This window comes from Leuresthes tenuis, unplaced genomic scaffold, assembly GCF_036924035.1.
Source record: "Leuresthes tenuis unplaced genomic scaffold, fLeuTen1.0.hap1 SCAF_19, whole genome shotgun sequence".
Taxonomy (NCBI): Eukaryota; Metazoa; Chordata; class Actinopteri; order Atheriniformes; family Atherinopsidae; genus Leuresthes; species Leuresthes tenuis.
Genome location: NW_027325373.1, coordinates 2,271,847 through 2,287,227, shown reverse-complemented (window position 1 = coordinate 2,287,227; position 15,381 = coordinate 2,271,847). Strand labels below are relative to the sequence as shown.

The following is a 15,381-nucleotide window of genomic DNA, read 5'->3' as shown; positions in this document are numbered from 1 at the left end:
CACAAAGCTCTTGAAGCTCATGAAGCTCTTGAAGCTCACAAAGCTCTTGAAGCTCTTGAAGCTCACGAAGCTCATGAAGCTCTTAAAGCTCATGAAGCTCTTGAAGCTCATGAAGCTCTTGAAGCTCATGAAGCTCTTGAAGCTCTTGAAGCTCATGAAACTCTTGAAGCTCTTGAAGCTCTTGAAGCTCATGAAACTCTTGAAGCTCACAAAGCTCACGAAGCTCTTGAAGCTCTTAAAGCTCATGAAGCTCATGAAGCTCTTGAAGCTCTTAAAGCTCATGAAGCTCACAAAGCTCATGAAGCTCACAAAGCTCACAAAGCTCACGAAGCTCTTGAAGCTCTTGAAGCTCACAAAGCTCATGAAGCTCTTGAAGCTCATGAAGCTCACAAAGCTCACAAAGCTCATGAAGCTCTTGAAGCTCATGAAGCTCACAAAGCTCTTGAAGCTCATGAAGCTCATGAAGCTCTTGAAGCTCTTGAAGCTCTCGAAGCTCTTAAAGCTCATGAAGCTCATGAAGCTCTTGAAGCTCACGAAGCTCATGAAGCTCTCGAAGCTCTCGAAGCTCTTGAAGCTCACGAAGCTCATGAAGCTCTTAAAGCTCATGAAGCTCTTGAAGCTCATGAAGCTCTTGAAGCTCATGAAACTCTTGAAGCTCACGAAGCTCATGAAGCTCATGAAACTCATGAAGCTCACGAAGCTCATGAAGCTCACGAAGCTCACGAAGCTCATGAAGCTCTTGAAGCTCACGAAGCTCACGAAGCTCTTGAAGCTCACAAAGCTTTTGAAGCTCTTGAAGCTCTTAAAGCTCATGAAGCTCACAAAGCTCATGAAGCTCATGAAGCTCACAAAGCTCACAAAGCTCATGAAGCTCTTAAAGCTCACAAAGCTCATGAAGCTCTTGAAGCTCATGAAGCTCTTGAAGCTCACAAAGCTCTTGAAGCTCATGAAGCTCTTGAAGCTCACAAAGCTCTTGAAGCTCATGAAGCTCATGAAGCTCTTGAAGCTCACGAAGCTCTTGAAGCTCATGAAGCTCATGAAGCTCTCGAAGCTCTTGAAGCTCATGAAGCTCTTGAAGCTCACAAAGCTCATGAAGCTCTTGAAGCTCATGAAGCTCTTGAAGCTCTTAAAGCTCATGAAGCTCTTGAAGCTCACGAAGCTCATGAAGCTCACGAAGCTCATGAAGCTCTTGAAGCCCATGAAGCTCTTAAAGCTCTTAAAGCTCATGAAACTCTTGAAGCTCATGAAGCTCTTGAAGCTCACGAAGCTCATGAAGCTCATGAAGCTCATGAAGCTCATGAAGCTCTTAAAGCTCATGAAGCTCACAAAGCTCATGAAGCTCTTGAAGCTCTTAAAGCTCACAAAGCTCACAAAGCTCTTGAAGCTCATGAAGCTCATGAAGCTCACAAAGCTCTTGAAGCTCATGAAGCTCATGAAGCTCTTGAAGCTCACAAAGCTCTTGAAGCTCATGAAGCTCATGAAGCTCTCGAAGCTCACGACGCTCTTGAAGCTCTTGAAGCTCATGAAGCTCTTGAAGCTCATGAAGCTCTCGAAGCTCACGACGCTCTTGAAGCTCTTGAAGCTCATGAAGCTCTTGAAGCTCATGAAGCTCACGAAGCTCACGAAGCTCTTGAGGCTCATGAAGCTCTTGAAGCTCATGAAGCTCTTGAGGCTCATGAAGCTCTTGAAGCTCTTGAGGCTCATGAAGCTCTTGAAGCTCTTGAAGCTCATGAAGCTCTTGAAGCTCTTGAAGCTCATGAAGCTCATGAAGCTCATGAAGCTCTTGAAGCTCTTGAAGCTCTTGAAGCTCACGAAGCTCTTGAGGCTCATGAAGCTCTTGAAGCTCTTGAGGCTCATGAAGCTCTTGAAGCTCTTGAAGCTCATGAAGCTCTTGAGGCTCATGAAGCTCTTGAAGCTCTTGAAGCTCATGAAGCTCATGAAGCTCATGAAGCTCTTGAAGCTCTTGAAGCTCTTGAAGCTCTTGAAGCTCTTGAAGCTCATGAAGCTCATGAAGCTCATGAAGCTCATGAAGCTCTTGAAGCTCTTGAAGCTCATGAAGCTCATGAAGCTCATGAAGCTCTTGAAGCTCACGAAGCTCTTGAAGCTCTTGAAGCTAACAACGCCGGCCGCTCATCGACGCCAGCTTACATTGAAAATGAACGGCAGCAGGCCGCTCACGACGCTTTTGGTGTGAGCCAAAAGGTTAAAGGTCGTGTGGAGAAAATTCAAGGGAAAGATGGAAAATTACCATCAAACAAATAAATAAAACAGGGAACTGCAGAGTGAGAACACTGAAAATAAAAGGGAGGGAGGTGAGGAAAAGTAGAGGATGAGAGATGATGGGAGGAGCTCAGACAACAGCAGGCTGATGAGAGCAGAAAACAAACAGGGAAATACTGCTCTGATCAGTGATCAAAGAAGCTTCTTCACACAAGGTTGAATGTGATAATGTGTGTCTGAGGGTAAAAAAAAAGAACAATGCTGTTGTTTAATCAAGTGAGCATGACTATGGGAGAGTCTACCCTTCTCCATCCATCCTCACAGCCTGGACTCTTCCCTTGTTCATCTCCAGCAGTTCGAGCAATCTTCCAACATATGTGCAGCTGTGGTGAGCCAGGCTCAGCCGGCCCTCTGCCCCTGTTTCCATTCAGCATCAGAAGCATTTCTTTCAAGTGAAAAACTGGTCATTTTGGTGCTGACAGGTTGTTTCTTTCCTCTCTTTTTAAGCAGAGCTCAACAACTTGTGGGTTCTTTGTGTTAAAGCCTTTTAAACACTTCCAGGAGAGCTGAAAGGTCAGCCGCTGCTCTGTGTGTGTTGTCTGGTCGGCCCCATGCTGAGACTCTGGAGCTCAGAGACACGTCTTTGGCACTAAGGCCTAATGGACGTGTCCAGGTGTCTTCCCTCAAACACCAACCACTTTCTGAGAGGTGGAGCAGGGAGAGAAAACAGAGCGGGACACAGTGGGGACTACAGAACGTCCTTTTGATAACAAAGTGAAATAAATCTAAGAACTCCGCTTCTGTTACACTCAAAATCTCATGAGAACGACACAGAGTGAGTGAGTTTATTAAAGCAGAGCATGATGTAAAGCCACCAAAACAAAGCTTTTAGAAGCTTTTCTCCATCTCCTTCCTGTGTAAAGCAGAGCTGAGCGATTATTTTATCGACACCGTGATATATATCGATATTTTGTTTCCTGATAAAGTATCGATTTTTCAGCAGATTTTTTATTTATTTATTTAAATTTTTCTTTTTTTTAAGCTAACTTTATTGAAAAGTCAGACGTTACAATTAGTGAAAACACAGAAAATTAACATAATACAAAACAATGCAGGGGGGGTGTCCACATTATGCAAAACAGTGATAAATTAGTTCATAAAAATGTTATATAAAGTGGTTTTGATGGCTTTTCTGCTTATATAATGTAGGATTGTTGTAATTTATTGTTTGAGCTCCTGAAAAATTAGAAAAAGATGGTTTGTGATCAGAGAATTTGGATTTGTGTTTATGGTATTTAGCAAGTAAAACAAGCAGGTTGATGATGTAATATTCACAAAATAAACATGAGTCTGCATAGGCTGAAGACACGGTTGTGACGTGTTTGTTTGTTTCTGTTTGGCGGTGTTGTCCTTCCGGTTCAAAGGTCGGACCACCGTCCAATCAGTGATGATTCTTTCAGAAATCTTTCAGAAAATTATGTGTATTAAATCGTATTGAATCGAATCGTATCGTATCGTGAGATTAGTTTATTGCTGCAGCCCTGGTGTAAAGTACAAGAAAGAGTCAGAACTCCAAACGAACCCACAGATCTTTGTTTCTACATCCCCACTGGGACAATACATTCACTCTCTGCTTTACTTTAACCTCAACTGTCACAGCTGAATACTTCACCTTCACCCAAACTCTACACCCAACCATAACCTTATTCTAGCTCTAACCCTAAAAACAGGTCTAAACCCTTTAAAAACACTTCGTATCCATGGGAACCACACCTGTGGCCCTATATTTACAGGAAGTCCCCATAAAGCCAGTATCCTCTCCTGTCTTTGTAATGATGTAAAGCAGGGATGTCAAACTCCGGTCCTGGAGGGCCGCTGTCCTGCAGCTTTTAGACGTTTCCCTGCTTCAACGCACCTGATTCAGATGAAATTGAGCTCTTCGAAAGATTGGTAAGTTCTGCAAGTCTGCTAATGATGCATTGATCTGAATCAGGTGTGTTGGAGCAGGGAAACATCTAAAACCTGCAGGAGTTTGACATCCCTGATGGAAAGGAACACAGAGCTTGAAAGTGAGGTTATATTTGACCGAAGTTGATGATGACAATACTCTTCAACTCCTTATAGATTGGACCATTCCCAAGGATAAATAGTAGCTGTGTGGAGTTAGTTGAGCGCATTTCTTTCTGCTGACCTGACTTGCTGCCCAACTCGACAGGGAACCCCTTTGAAAAGAGACTTTAAACATCAAGAGTTTGGTATTTCCCGGTTAAATAAAAGTTCTATAGAGAAACTTGAATTCAGTGACTCGTGCCAGCCTCCTCCCAGTTCCACCTGCCCACCAAAACAGCTGTTCACATCAGCAGAAGAGTGCAGGACAACACACTTGGACTCTAAAATCAGCTTTTGAATCTCTGACTGTGGCACAAATCAGACGGCCGAAGAATCCCATTCGGCTCAGGAAACTTTGGAGGAACAGAACAAGGACTCTAGGCTGCGTCTGAAGTCACTTGCACATAAAACACATTAAGATTTAATACCAATGACAGGAGGAAAGGCGGCACCAAGCACACATATTTTACACAAAAGGCCGTCTAGCTGCATTGGGTTAGCTCACAATGCTAACAAACAGCTACCAGTAGTCATCAGCCATGACTGGCTACACCAAAGGCTCTACAGTCACCAAACTTCTAAGGTTACTCTCAGTTAGAAGACAAAGGGATGATGATGGTGGGTGATGTTCTGCATGTTCTGCATTACATAAACAACAGTTACTGCCTTCAGATGCAAAGCCGGGGTTTCTGTCTGAGTTCACAGACCAGATGAGCGTTGGCGTACCTCGTTTTAAAAGGATTCAAATGCTTATGATTCAAATTAACCACAAATTTCAGATTCCGAGACAGCATCAGGTTCAAAGGAGTTCTCCACAGGATTTAAACACACACTTTCCTTTGATATTTCAGGCTTTCCAAGACCAGCAGGAGTCGTCTTACTGCCCGCTCCAGTACTGCTGTGCAGCACAGATCAAATTCAATGACCCTTTAACCTCCCTCTGTCTCCATCTCCCTCTCTCAATCTCTCTGCTCCCTCCCCCCCTCCATCCTCCCTTGTCCCCTGAGGTCACTGGTCCATCACTCCCCCCACCTCGCCTGCCTGCGGTACTGCTGTGGTAACACAACACTGACCGGTGCCCGTTCCTATGGTAACTGTTCCCCTGAGAAATCCCCAGCATCCTCAGCAACCACCGGGCGACTCCTGAACACACACACACAAACGCACGCTGCATTTTAGAAGGCCGTTTCTAGTAAACGAAGGTGGAGATTCACCTTTCTTCCCATCAGCAGGTCTAACTATAGCTGGACGAGGGGCATCGGGGAATAAACAGCGCAGGAGACAGAGACAGAAAGCAGAAAAAGAAAGATGAATAACAGAAGACTGTCTGCGTTACCCCAGTTACAGAAACAAGTGACCAATCAGACTGAAAATGGATGGATCACCTTCCCAATTAGCTAGCTACGTTAACACATCAATAAAAAAAACTGACAAATACGGCCAAAAAATGAGGATAAGATGCTGATAAGATCTGCCAGTTGCCTTCCTGAACTAACAAGCTCTAAACTTTCCATGAACCAGGGCTCACAGTGCTCATAACGCCCAAACATTGACAAAAACAGAAGCTATGGCAGCAGGCTGCTTTCCAGAACACCCAGCCTGCTGCAGCGTCCTGATCAGATGTGTCATTGGATGTAGAATTAATGCATGTTTCCAGGTAGGCCCAACATCTCTCAACCGATTTCCAAGAAATGACTTCTCACAAAAAAGCTATCTGAAGCTAGCTCGAGAGGTAAAAGACTGCTCCAACCCAGAGAGGGCGACCCACCCTGTTCTGATTGTGCACCAGGACCTCAGGCTTGGAGGGGTTCATTTTACACACTGGGCTTGAAACTGCCTCAGTATCTGCTGGAAGTCTTGATGAGACCAAATTTGCCAGAAAAAAAAGCAAAAAGCAACAATGTAATCCTAAAGCGACCAAACTGGGAGCCCTCTGGGTTCTGTCCATAAGAGTTATGCACAGTATCTGTAACATAAGGCTCCAACAGCCACCAGAAATGAGTCTGAGTTAGTGCTGGTGGTGCAAATTAAGCCTTAAATCTGGTTGGGTCGGGCCCAAATGACCTATAACAAAGTTCCTGATCTTCAAACCTCCCACAGGGAAACGGCCATAAACCTTCTCCAAGTGCACAAAACATACAAAGACTTGTTTCGTACCAGGATCAAATGAACGTGCATCGCTTGAATTCCATCTCTAGAGCTTTCTTTCGTATTTTAAGCAAAGTTAGGCACTTACGGGAGCTGACTGTGTCCACATACTGGGGCAGGTAGGAGGCCCAGATGTCGATGGTGTCCTTGCGTCCTGATTGGCCGATTCTTCTTAGCTCAGCCAGCAGAAGAGCTTGTGCTGCCTCCCGGACCTAAAACCAGAAAGAGACCAAGTCAGGGAAGATTGGAGCTGATACAGAGGTCGTAATTTGCAGCAATATTCATTCAAATGTTTCCTCGTTAAGTTAAGTTTATCTTAACGTCGTCTTTCTGTGAAGTGGATACTTTTCCAGTAATTTTACAGAATGATTTTCGGTCTGCGAATACCTCCAGACAGCGATCCTGCCACCTCCTCGCCAACATCTCCAGCAGCGGAGGTCTGAACTTGTCCAGGCCGAGGAGATCAGGTAGCATCACACAGTGCATGGCGGCCAGCTGGCTCCATCCTGTGCACACACACATTTAAACACAGACACAGTCAGAGAAACTACAGGGAAGACAACCAAACCGAGACTTTCTCTCATTCAAGCTCACAAACTTCACTGCCGTCACATAAAAACACTGTTTTAGCTTCTCGGCACGTTAAAGAAAAAGAAAGAACAACAAAAAGAAGACAATTAAGGTTATATTACGGCTGATTTTTATCATGTATTTGTTTTAACATTGAAGCATAAATTTAAATTCATGTTCAGGGGTAACTTTTGGGGAGTTTCCTCACCAAAAAGGTTTCAATTTGACAGCAGTGACTTTTTCTCACATCCGCACAGAACCACGCCGACAATATACTGCAAACTACTCACATATTAAATCACCAACAACAGTTGAACACAGGATGGGATCATTATCAACTCTTATTTGCTTGGTTAGAGCAAAGATGTTGTTTCTACTAACCAGACTCAGTTTGATGGTGTTAAACACGTAAACAGCACTGCCAGGTGGATCAACCAAAGCTTCATAATGATACCTTGGCATGATGAATTTAAGTGTGAACCATTTCATTCAGAAACAGAAACTGCACTGTGTGGGTTTTAAAACATAAGAAAACCGAGGTTTTCAGAGTGTATGATGGACGCTAGATGTGACCCTCCCTGTTTATAGAGTGATTGATAAAGAAAACTAACATTCAAAATGTCTTGGTATCACTTTAAAGGGGCTGAAATCCGGCCTAATCAGGGAGCCAAAATACTGGAAAAGATTCATATTTTGGACCAAACACAGAAGTATACACAACCTTGTACAAAACTCAACATATATCAAACATCTCATTCACATATATTAGCTGAATATATGGATTCCAGAGAAGATGCACGATGGACACTGAATGGCTTCGAGGCAGGAAAGAAATTTCATTTCACGAATTTCTTTGCTACAGACACCATGTAAACTTACCTCCTCCAGCAAGATTTCTGAAGAAAACTCAAACGTTAGACAAATTCTTGTAATAAATCAATTCAGAGGTTGACGGATTAGTTGGGATTAGTCTTACAAAGACTTCAGATGTCTTACAACTCAGTTTCCCAAAGAGTTGGTGCATCGAGTGAAAGGTAAATATAACACAAAGCCTATAAATACAGCAAAGACATTATAGCTAATGTTGAAATCTGTTACTGTATTAGCAATGAGAGGAACAACCAGTCAACCTCTGCTGGAAACATCTGTAGCACTGTCTTGCAGAAACCTCACATGTTGAAAACATAAATGCAGAAATTAAAGTTTCATCACAGCTAAAACACTTCCTGGTTCTCACAGTTTCATGAGGGGAGGGTTAAAGATCAGCTCAGCCGACAGCTGACACATGTAGAGCATCTGTCATTATTTCTAGTGATTATAGAAAATACCAAAATGATAGAGAAAAACGCGCTTTTGCATTTTATCCGTCTGAATGTGGCTTCAATGGGCTTAAAAACATGATAAGATGGATCATAGTTGCTGCCTTTAAGAGCTAACTTAATTAAAAATCTAATTGTCCAAATAACCTTCAGCTGATAATGAAGAATGCAGGAATTGTTCAGCTTTTATCTTTTATCAACCAAGATAATTGGTTACTACTAACAGCTAGCTTAGCCTAGCTTAGCTCTTAGTTAGCTAGCTGTCACCTACAGCTAAAATAAATTCTATAACTCAACTTCTTTTACTGCCGTTGCTGCTTACAGAAACCGCCGTCACTAACAGAACTCTTTAATTAAACATTATTAAAACATTATTGATATTAAACATCCCTGCTGGAGCTGCTGTTGGTCCCTCATCTACTCCTGCTTTCATTGCTTTGATGCTAACAGCTAACTGCCGTTTCAGCCCAGTCACTGGGCAAAAGGTGAGAAAAGCTTTGTCCTGATGAGTCCTGAATTACAGGTAAAGGATATTTTGGAAACCAAACATTATCAGAGTCTGTTTTCATCCAAGCTAGGGTGTCATACCAATGTAATTATAATGCCTAACCTTAACAAAAGAAGCTGTAAAGTATATAAGAGGAAAAAAACAAAACAAACAATGACTAAATCTGAGGTTTTTATGTCTCATCAAATGTAGTCACATTTGTACCTCTATGTAGTTCTTTCCATACTCATCAGCACAAAAAACAGATATTATATCTGGATTTAATCTGACTAGATTAAGGTTTTGTGCCCCTTTTATGCTTTGCTGTGAGTCCGTTTGCTAATGAAGCTTCAACAACCAAAAAAAAACGCAAAAAATGGCATTTAAGCCACATAGAGTCAAGAAACAACAATTCTAGATAGTAGTACAAAAACAAATATCTGCCAATGTTCCTGGTCTCAAACTTGATCTGATCTAATTCAAACTAATGTTTCAATTATTTTACCTACATTATATTAACATTTATAACACAACAAAAATAAGCCACAGATTGTTTCTGTTTCTGCAGGACAGTGTTTTCTATTCTATAAATCTATGAACTGTTTATTGCTACAGAAAATAAGAGCTAAATTTGGTCCTAAAACCTTCTATATGTCTGTGTGCATGCTTGCTGTTTCCCACTGGAAAATCTATCCTGACCAGCTTTGTTTTATTCGCTGTTAACTGGAAACTACAGATCATCAGCTTTCAAAAGGCACCCGATACCCCCAATCGAAACCACAAAGTGTTTGAATAATTTCAGAGCACATTAATTTTATGTGTGAATACGGCAGCAAGCCTCGCCGGTGAAAGCCAACATCCTGTCAGAAGGAAAATAATTTTTAAAAAAGCAGTTTATAACAGGTGAAAACGAGGCTCTGAGACGGACACCAGAAAGACTCCAACTGGAGGCTACAACGATTTCACCCAAGTTGATTTACAACCAAACCTAAAAAAAAAAAACTTGAATGAAAGATCAGTCATCGTTCGGTCTTTTGACATTTTTAAAACGAAACCTTTTTATTTTAAGCAGTATACGCTCTCAGATGGATGTGGTGCAGACAACAGCTAAGTAAGGTCCAGTTGTGGGTGAACACATTCTTTTTGGGGGGTGTCAGGGTCCTTGTTTTATATCAAGGCCCATATTCCCACTTTTAGTAACAAACGAGATTGAAATAGCAAGCATGCAAACAGCACAGAGACACTGCTACACCAGGACATGTGGACACTGAGACAGACAGCAGACAGGAGAAAGTGCACAACACTGCCAGCAAGTTGAAAAGGACACAGAGACCAAAGTGGAAGGACTGGTGTCAACACACTCTCAAAAGCATCAGTTGCAAACAGCAGCAAAGTCTACTTATTCGTAGATGACACAACTCTTTATCTCACCGAATTCTGGGTCTGTGAAGCTGCAACTCGAGCGTCAGAAAGTATCACAAGTGATACGAAGCTGTGATTTCAGCGTTTATTTCAAGATAAAATACTTTCCCTTCTTTTTTTTTAATTTCAGAAGCATGTTGAGAATAAAACAAGTCCTGGTTTAATCAGACTTGTGGAATCAGATTACTTCACCAGTGCATTTTCAAAGCGTTTCCTCATCATTGAAATTAATCTAAATGATCAACCTCATCTTCAACTGATTGGATTAAGAGTGCACCGAGCTCAGCTTTGACAGACAGACAGACTGTAGACAAAAACAAGGACTAATACTGCAAAAAAAACTGGAGCTAGACACCTGAGGTGAAAACCAAACACTGGCTGCAGGGTAAAACAAGACTGATGCAAGAGAGGAGACATGATGTGAACCCAAGAGGGAGAGAACAAGGAAAAAGATGGTTGGATGGATGGAGGAAAGAAGAGGTGAGGAACGGAGATGACACAGAATGAAAGTGAAATGCGTAAATCTGAAAGCACGGGGTTTGGAAGTACTGAAAGAAAACAAAGACTATGAGAGACGGGAGTAAAGAAGATCGAGAAAGCAGAAGCTCTCTGAAGGCAAAGGAAAGAAAGAAAAGGAAAGAAAGAAAAGCATGGCTGCCAGACTTTCCCTAAGTGGTACCCGTCAGATCAGTTTGTACCTTCGTTGACTGAGTGGATGTTATGAGAAGCAGGGCCGGGGCTGGGGGAGCCAGGGGCCCCCTGAGAAAGGCCCCCGGGAGCCCCCAGAGCCCCAGCAGTGGCAGCAGTGCTGGTGTTGGCAGCTACAGCAGCTTGTAAAGGAAGAGAAGGAGAGAAATAGTCAAGAAGAAAAGAACAGGTTAGAAAGATATAAATATCTACAATACCAAAGTGAACGAAGAGACAAGTCGTAAGGCAGAAGAGAGGAGGGAATAGTTGTTAAAGATAAAAGTAAAATAAAACATCTTAAAATATGATAAACAAAAACAAAACAAATGCTGTTTAAAAAAAAAAAACAAATAAAAATCAGTTTTTCTGTCAGGTGGGGTTTATTGTATTTCCCTCATTTTATAACTGGATAATGGATGCTCTATTTCACCAGATGTATTTCATTAGGTGCCAAATCAAACTGTTAACAGTGTACATTAAGCTAAAGTACATGGCGGAAGGATCGTTAGCAAAAAGCATTAGCCTATAGCTAACAGATGTATGCTAATCTGAACGCTAATCTATTTATTTCACTGTTAGCTATGTCATATTTCCTTCATTAGCAGCAAGTATAAACTTTTATCAACACCATGTGTTGAAAATTATTCATATGTTAAACTATGTTATTAGTTTGGGGCCATACATATGATCAAAACACTACTAATAACGCAAAGCAGTAGCTGCTAACATTAGCATGATCTCTAATGAAACAAGAAATTTGAGCACAGCAGTAACTTCATTTAATTTAGTCACACAAACTTTACATTTCTCACTGTATTCTTATGTAGTTTGAGCAAATACATAAAATATCAGTGATACAAATGACTAAATTCATGTGTAAAGAATTCAAAGGCTGTACTTGTATTAATATGCTAAGTTAGCGCTTATAACCAGAGCCAGAGAAAATTTGGAAATTTTAAACCTGACATTCACAAACTAATTTGGTCTTGTTTAAGGTAAACATATAGCTTCTGTATATCAGAAGAAGAAGCAAAAAGTACACAAAAGATTAAAAAAAGGGGACAGAACACTCTGGAAAAAGAAAAACAGATGCAACAGAGAGCTAGCAGATGAAAAGAAGGCGTGTAGAAACATCAGTAAAACAGTGATGACGCTGGACTTTACCTTCGACACCAAAACAATGTACAATGAAAAAGGTTTCAGACTGTGGCGCACATCAGTTCAGACGCCATAAGCCTTCTTCACCTCAAGCCTTTACAGCAAAGACCAGAAGAGTTCAGAACACTTGAGTTCCTGATTTCCATTGGATGAGCAAAAATAAAAACTAACATTTTTGATTATTTTTTACACCTAAAAAGACAACATGTTGTGTACATAAAATCAGCAAAGCAGCAAAACGCAACAAATTCAACAAGTAGCACAGAGAAACAGAGAAAACAGCAGCTTTCCGTCAGTTGGTGGTAAAGAAAGGAAGAGAAATCGTACTTAAGAGAGGCGTTTGTGAAAGGTTTTGCCCTGAGAACAGGCAGCAGGCTGAAGCCATGCAAAATGGATAGAGACACAGGAAGAGAACGAATCCGAGAAGGAAAGATGGAAGAAACGTTGTTGTATGAGCAGAAGTAACAGCTAGTCCTGTGATATCTGGTGCAGTTATGGGGAAACTGGCTGAATCTCACAGGATGATTCATGTGAATATAATCATAGTCAGAGAAAACCTGTCAAAACCAACAAGGTCATCCTTCAATTAACTTTATTAGTGTCAGACTGAGACAGAGCGCTGTTGTGGGCAGTTCATCCTACTCACAGGACCAGGTTGGACCCGGGATAAATACAATCATAATACATCAAATATGTGGAAAAATAAAGACGTATTACGCTAAATTGATGAATGAGTCTAAGTAACACGTGTCAACCTGTTTGAAAGGATAAAGACGGAGGTTTTGGGGGGATTTTAGGCATTATTGTAAATAAATCCCTGTTAGCAGCAGTGATGGGTGAAATGTCGGCTGATGTGTGTCCACGGGGGAAAAGTGTTCCACCGGTAACTGGTGATACTCGAATAAATAAAGAAGCAGGACCAGAAAACAGTCAGTAAGAGTTTATCTGAAGAGAGCAGCAGTGGCTCCCTGTTGTTAAGATGAGATGCAGTCAGCAAACTTACTGTAAGACTCAAAAAGGCCTCATAATGTATGAAAAATAACAATAAGAATCTTATTTTTATCCTATTTGTTTTTTATTTATTTCATTCTTAACTTGTTGAATTCAATCGTACAATATATATTCTAATTTAATCTGTTCCATTTCTTTTGTTTCAGTTTGATCTTTTCTTCTTAATTCATTTTGGTTTTTAAATGATTCAAAACTTCTTTGTTAACAGATGTTTATTTTCTCTACGAACAGAAACTTTGACAATATTGATAAAGTATCATTCAATCAAATTAATATCAGTTCAGTTTAACTCAAATTCTGTGGGTTCCTTTCTTAATTAGAGGATCAACACATTAAATGTTATTTTAATCATTATAATCACTTTTAGGTTGCGAAACTAAAAGCTGAACCATCCAAAAAGCTGTTAAAAAGCAAACTTCTAACAGTTTGAATTCGTCACGATATCATAACGGATTTTACACACTTAAACACAGAAAGTCTTTAATTAATTAATTTATTTACGGTTCAGAAATTGGACAAAACTGCAGCAAAAAAAAAACCAAAAAATGCTGAAATTCTGTCCTGTGCACGTGGAGAAAATGAGAATATTTCTGCATCAGAAACTCGCGGCGCTCTCTGTTCATCTCCCCACGTTACAGTATATTAGAGGGGCCTCCTCATTTATTTCCATGTGAAAAGACTCGGTGAACAGGGTTAACAGCACTCCCCTTTACGAAGGAGGAGCCGGCTGAGCAGAGGTCACGGCCAAGCGTTCCCTCTCAATGCTGCTGAATAGGCGTGTGGTATGAATAAGTCCATACGCTTGTCATGCTTGGCCTCCATTAAGGCGTGACAATAGCTGTAAAACCCCGCCTCCACCCAACACCCGAGGGTGCCACTTATACCCTGTGTGCGTCCACATGAATTTGGGTGTGTGTGTTTGCAGGTTCTGAGCTTGCTGCAGTGTGGTAGGTAGTGGTGGGTGGGGAGCAGGCAGATGGTGACAGCTGGTTAAAGCCTCCCCGACAGTGAATCCGAGCAGGTTCCTCTCTGCAAAGAAAGACTCCACACTGCTACATTTTTACCTCTACGAGGCACAAGCTGATTTTTCTGCATTTCTCCCTTTTCTTTTGCCTTCGATGACCGGTTCTTCCGAGTCTTTCTGGTGCAGTTAAACTTGGAAAACACCATAATGTACATATGAAGCCCACACAAGTAGCCTCTTCCCTGATCTGCTCTGCCACCACACATTCATTTCAGATACCAGTTGGGTTTAAAGAAGAAGAAGAAGAAAAAGAAACGTTCACACATATATTCTCATTCTGTTTTGTGGCACTGAGCAACACCTGTGTTTCCAGGTACGAACTCTTCTTTAGAAAAGATAATGTTCTTGTGACTCAGACATTTAAAGGGGAACTCCGGTATTTTTAAACCTTATTTCTGGCATGAAATACGTTCATCTACTCACTGAGAACAGTTTGGTGAAAGTCGGCGTCCTTCAGAAGATATTTAGATAACTGGAGATCCATATAACGGAGTGAACGGGGCTTAGAGGATGCAGCCTCTAAATAAGGCATTATCTGTCTTTATTTCACCAATACTTTAAGAAGAATGAATGAATGAACGTGTGCTATAGCTCTGTTAGCTCATAGCTGCTGTTATGTGGCTACTTGCAGCTATAGGAGAGCTAACGGAGGGATTTCTACACAGGCACTCTACTGGGACCACTTCATCCACACGCCCCCCTGCAGCACAGTTTATTCACTCCGTGCTCTGTGACAGTCGGCTAACTTCACACAGAGTTTGCTGCTGATAGTTTTGTGCAACATGGCAGGATATTTATCAGATTTTGACGACGTGAACGACGACTTTGAGTAAGATGGACGTTCTTACCGGAGTGAATGAGCTGTGCTGCAGCGGCGGGCGTCGATGACATCATCCCAGCAGACGAGTGTGTAGAAAGCCCTCTATATGCCCCCCGATAGCCCCCAATAACAACAACACAGCAGCTATGAGCTAACAGAGCAATAGCACACGTTCATTCATTCATTCTTCTTAAAGTATTGGTGAAATAAAGACAGATAATGCCTTATTTAGAGGCTGCATCCTCTAAGCCCCGTTCACTCCGTTATATGGATCTCCAGTTATCTAAATATCTTCTGAAGGACGCCGACTTTCACCAAACTGTTCTCAGTGAGCAGATGAACGTATTTCATGCCAGAAATAAGGTTTAAAAACACCAGAGTTCCCCTTTAACCTGCGTTCCTTCTG

The 15,381-nt window shown here is 41.5% G+C and overlaps 1 protein-coding gene across 3 annotated transcripts in view; it reads right to left on the bottom strand.

Annotated features, from left to right (window-relative positions):
- Positions 1-15,381, bottom strand: part of LOC140276689 (WD repeat-containing protein 7) — a 119,849-nt gene that overhangs the window by 63,025 nt on the left and 41,443 nt on the right. For 2 of the 3 annotated variants that reach the window (XM_072371487.1, XM_072371488.1), the window contains exons 20-22: positions 10,974-11,105; positions 6,865-6,983; positions 6,566-6,689 (exon numbers count right to left, since the gene is read on the bottom strand). In XM_072371487.1, the coding sequence (XP_072227588.1) occupies positions 6,566-6,689; positions 6,865-6,983; positions 10,974-11,105 (375 nt within the window). The remainder of the gene's footprint in view (positions 1-6,565; positions 6,690-6,864; positions 6,984-10,973; positions 11,106-15,381) is intronic. The other variant, XM_072371489.1, reaches the window with a different exon arrangement.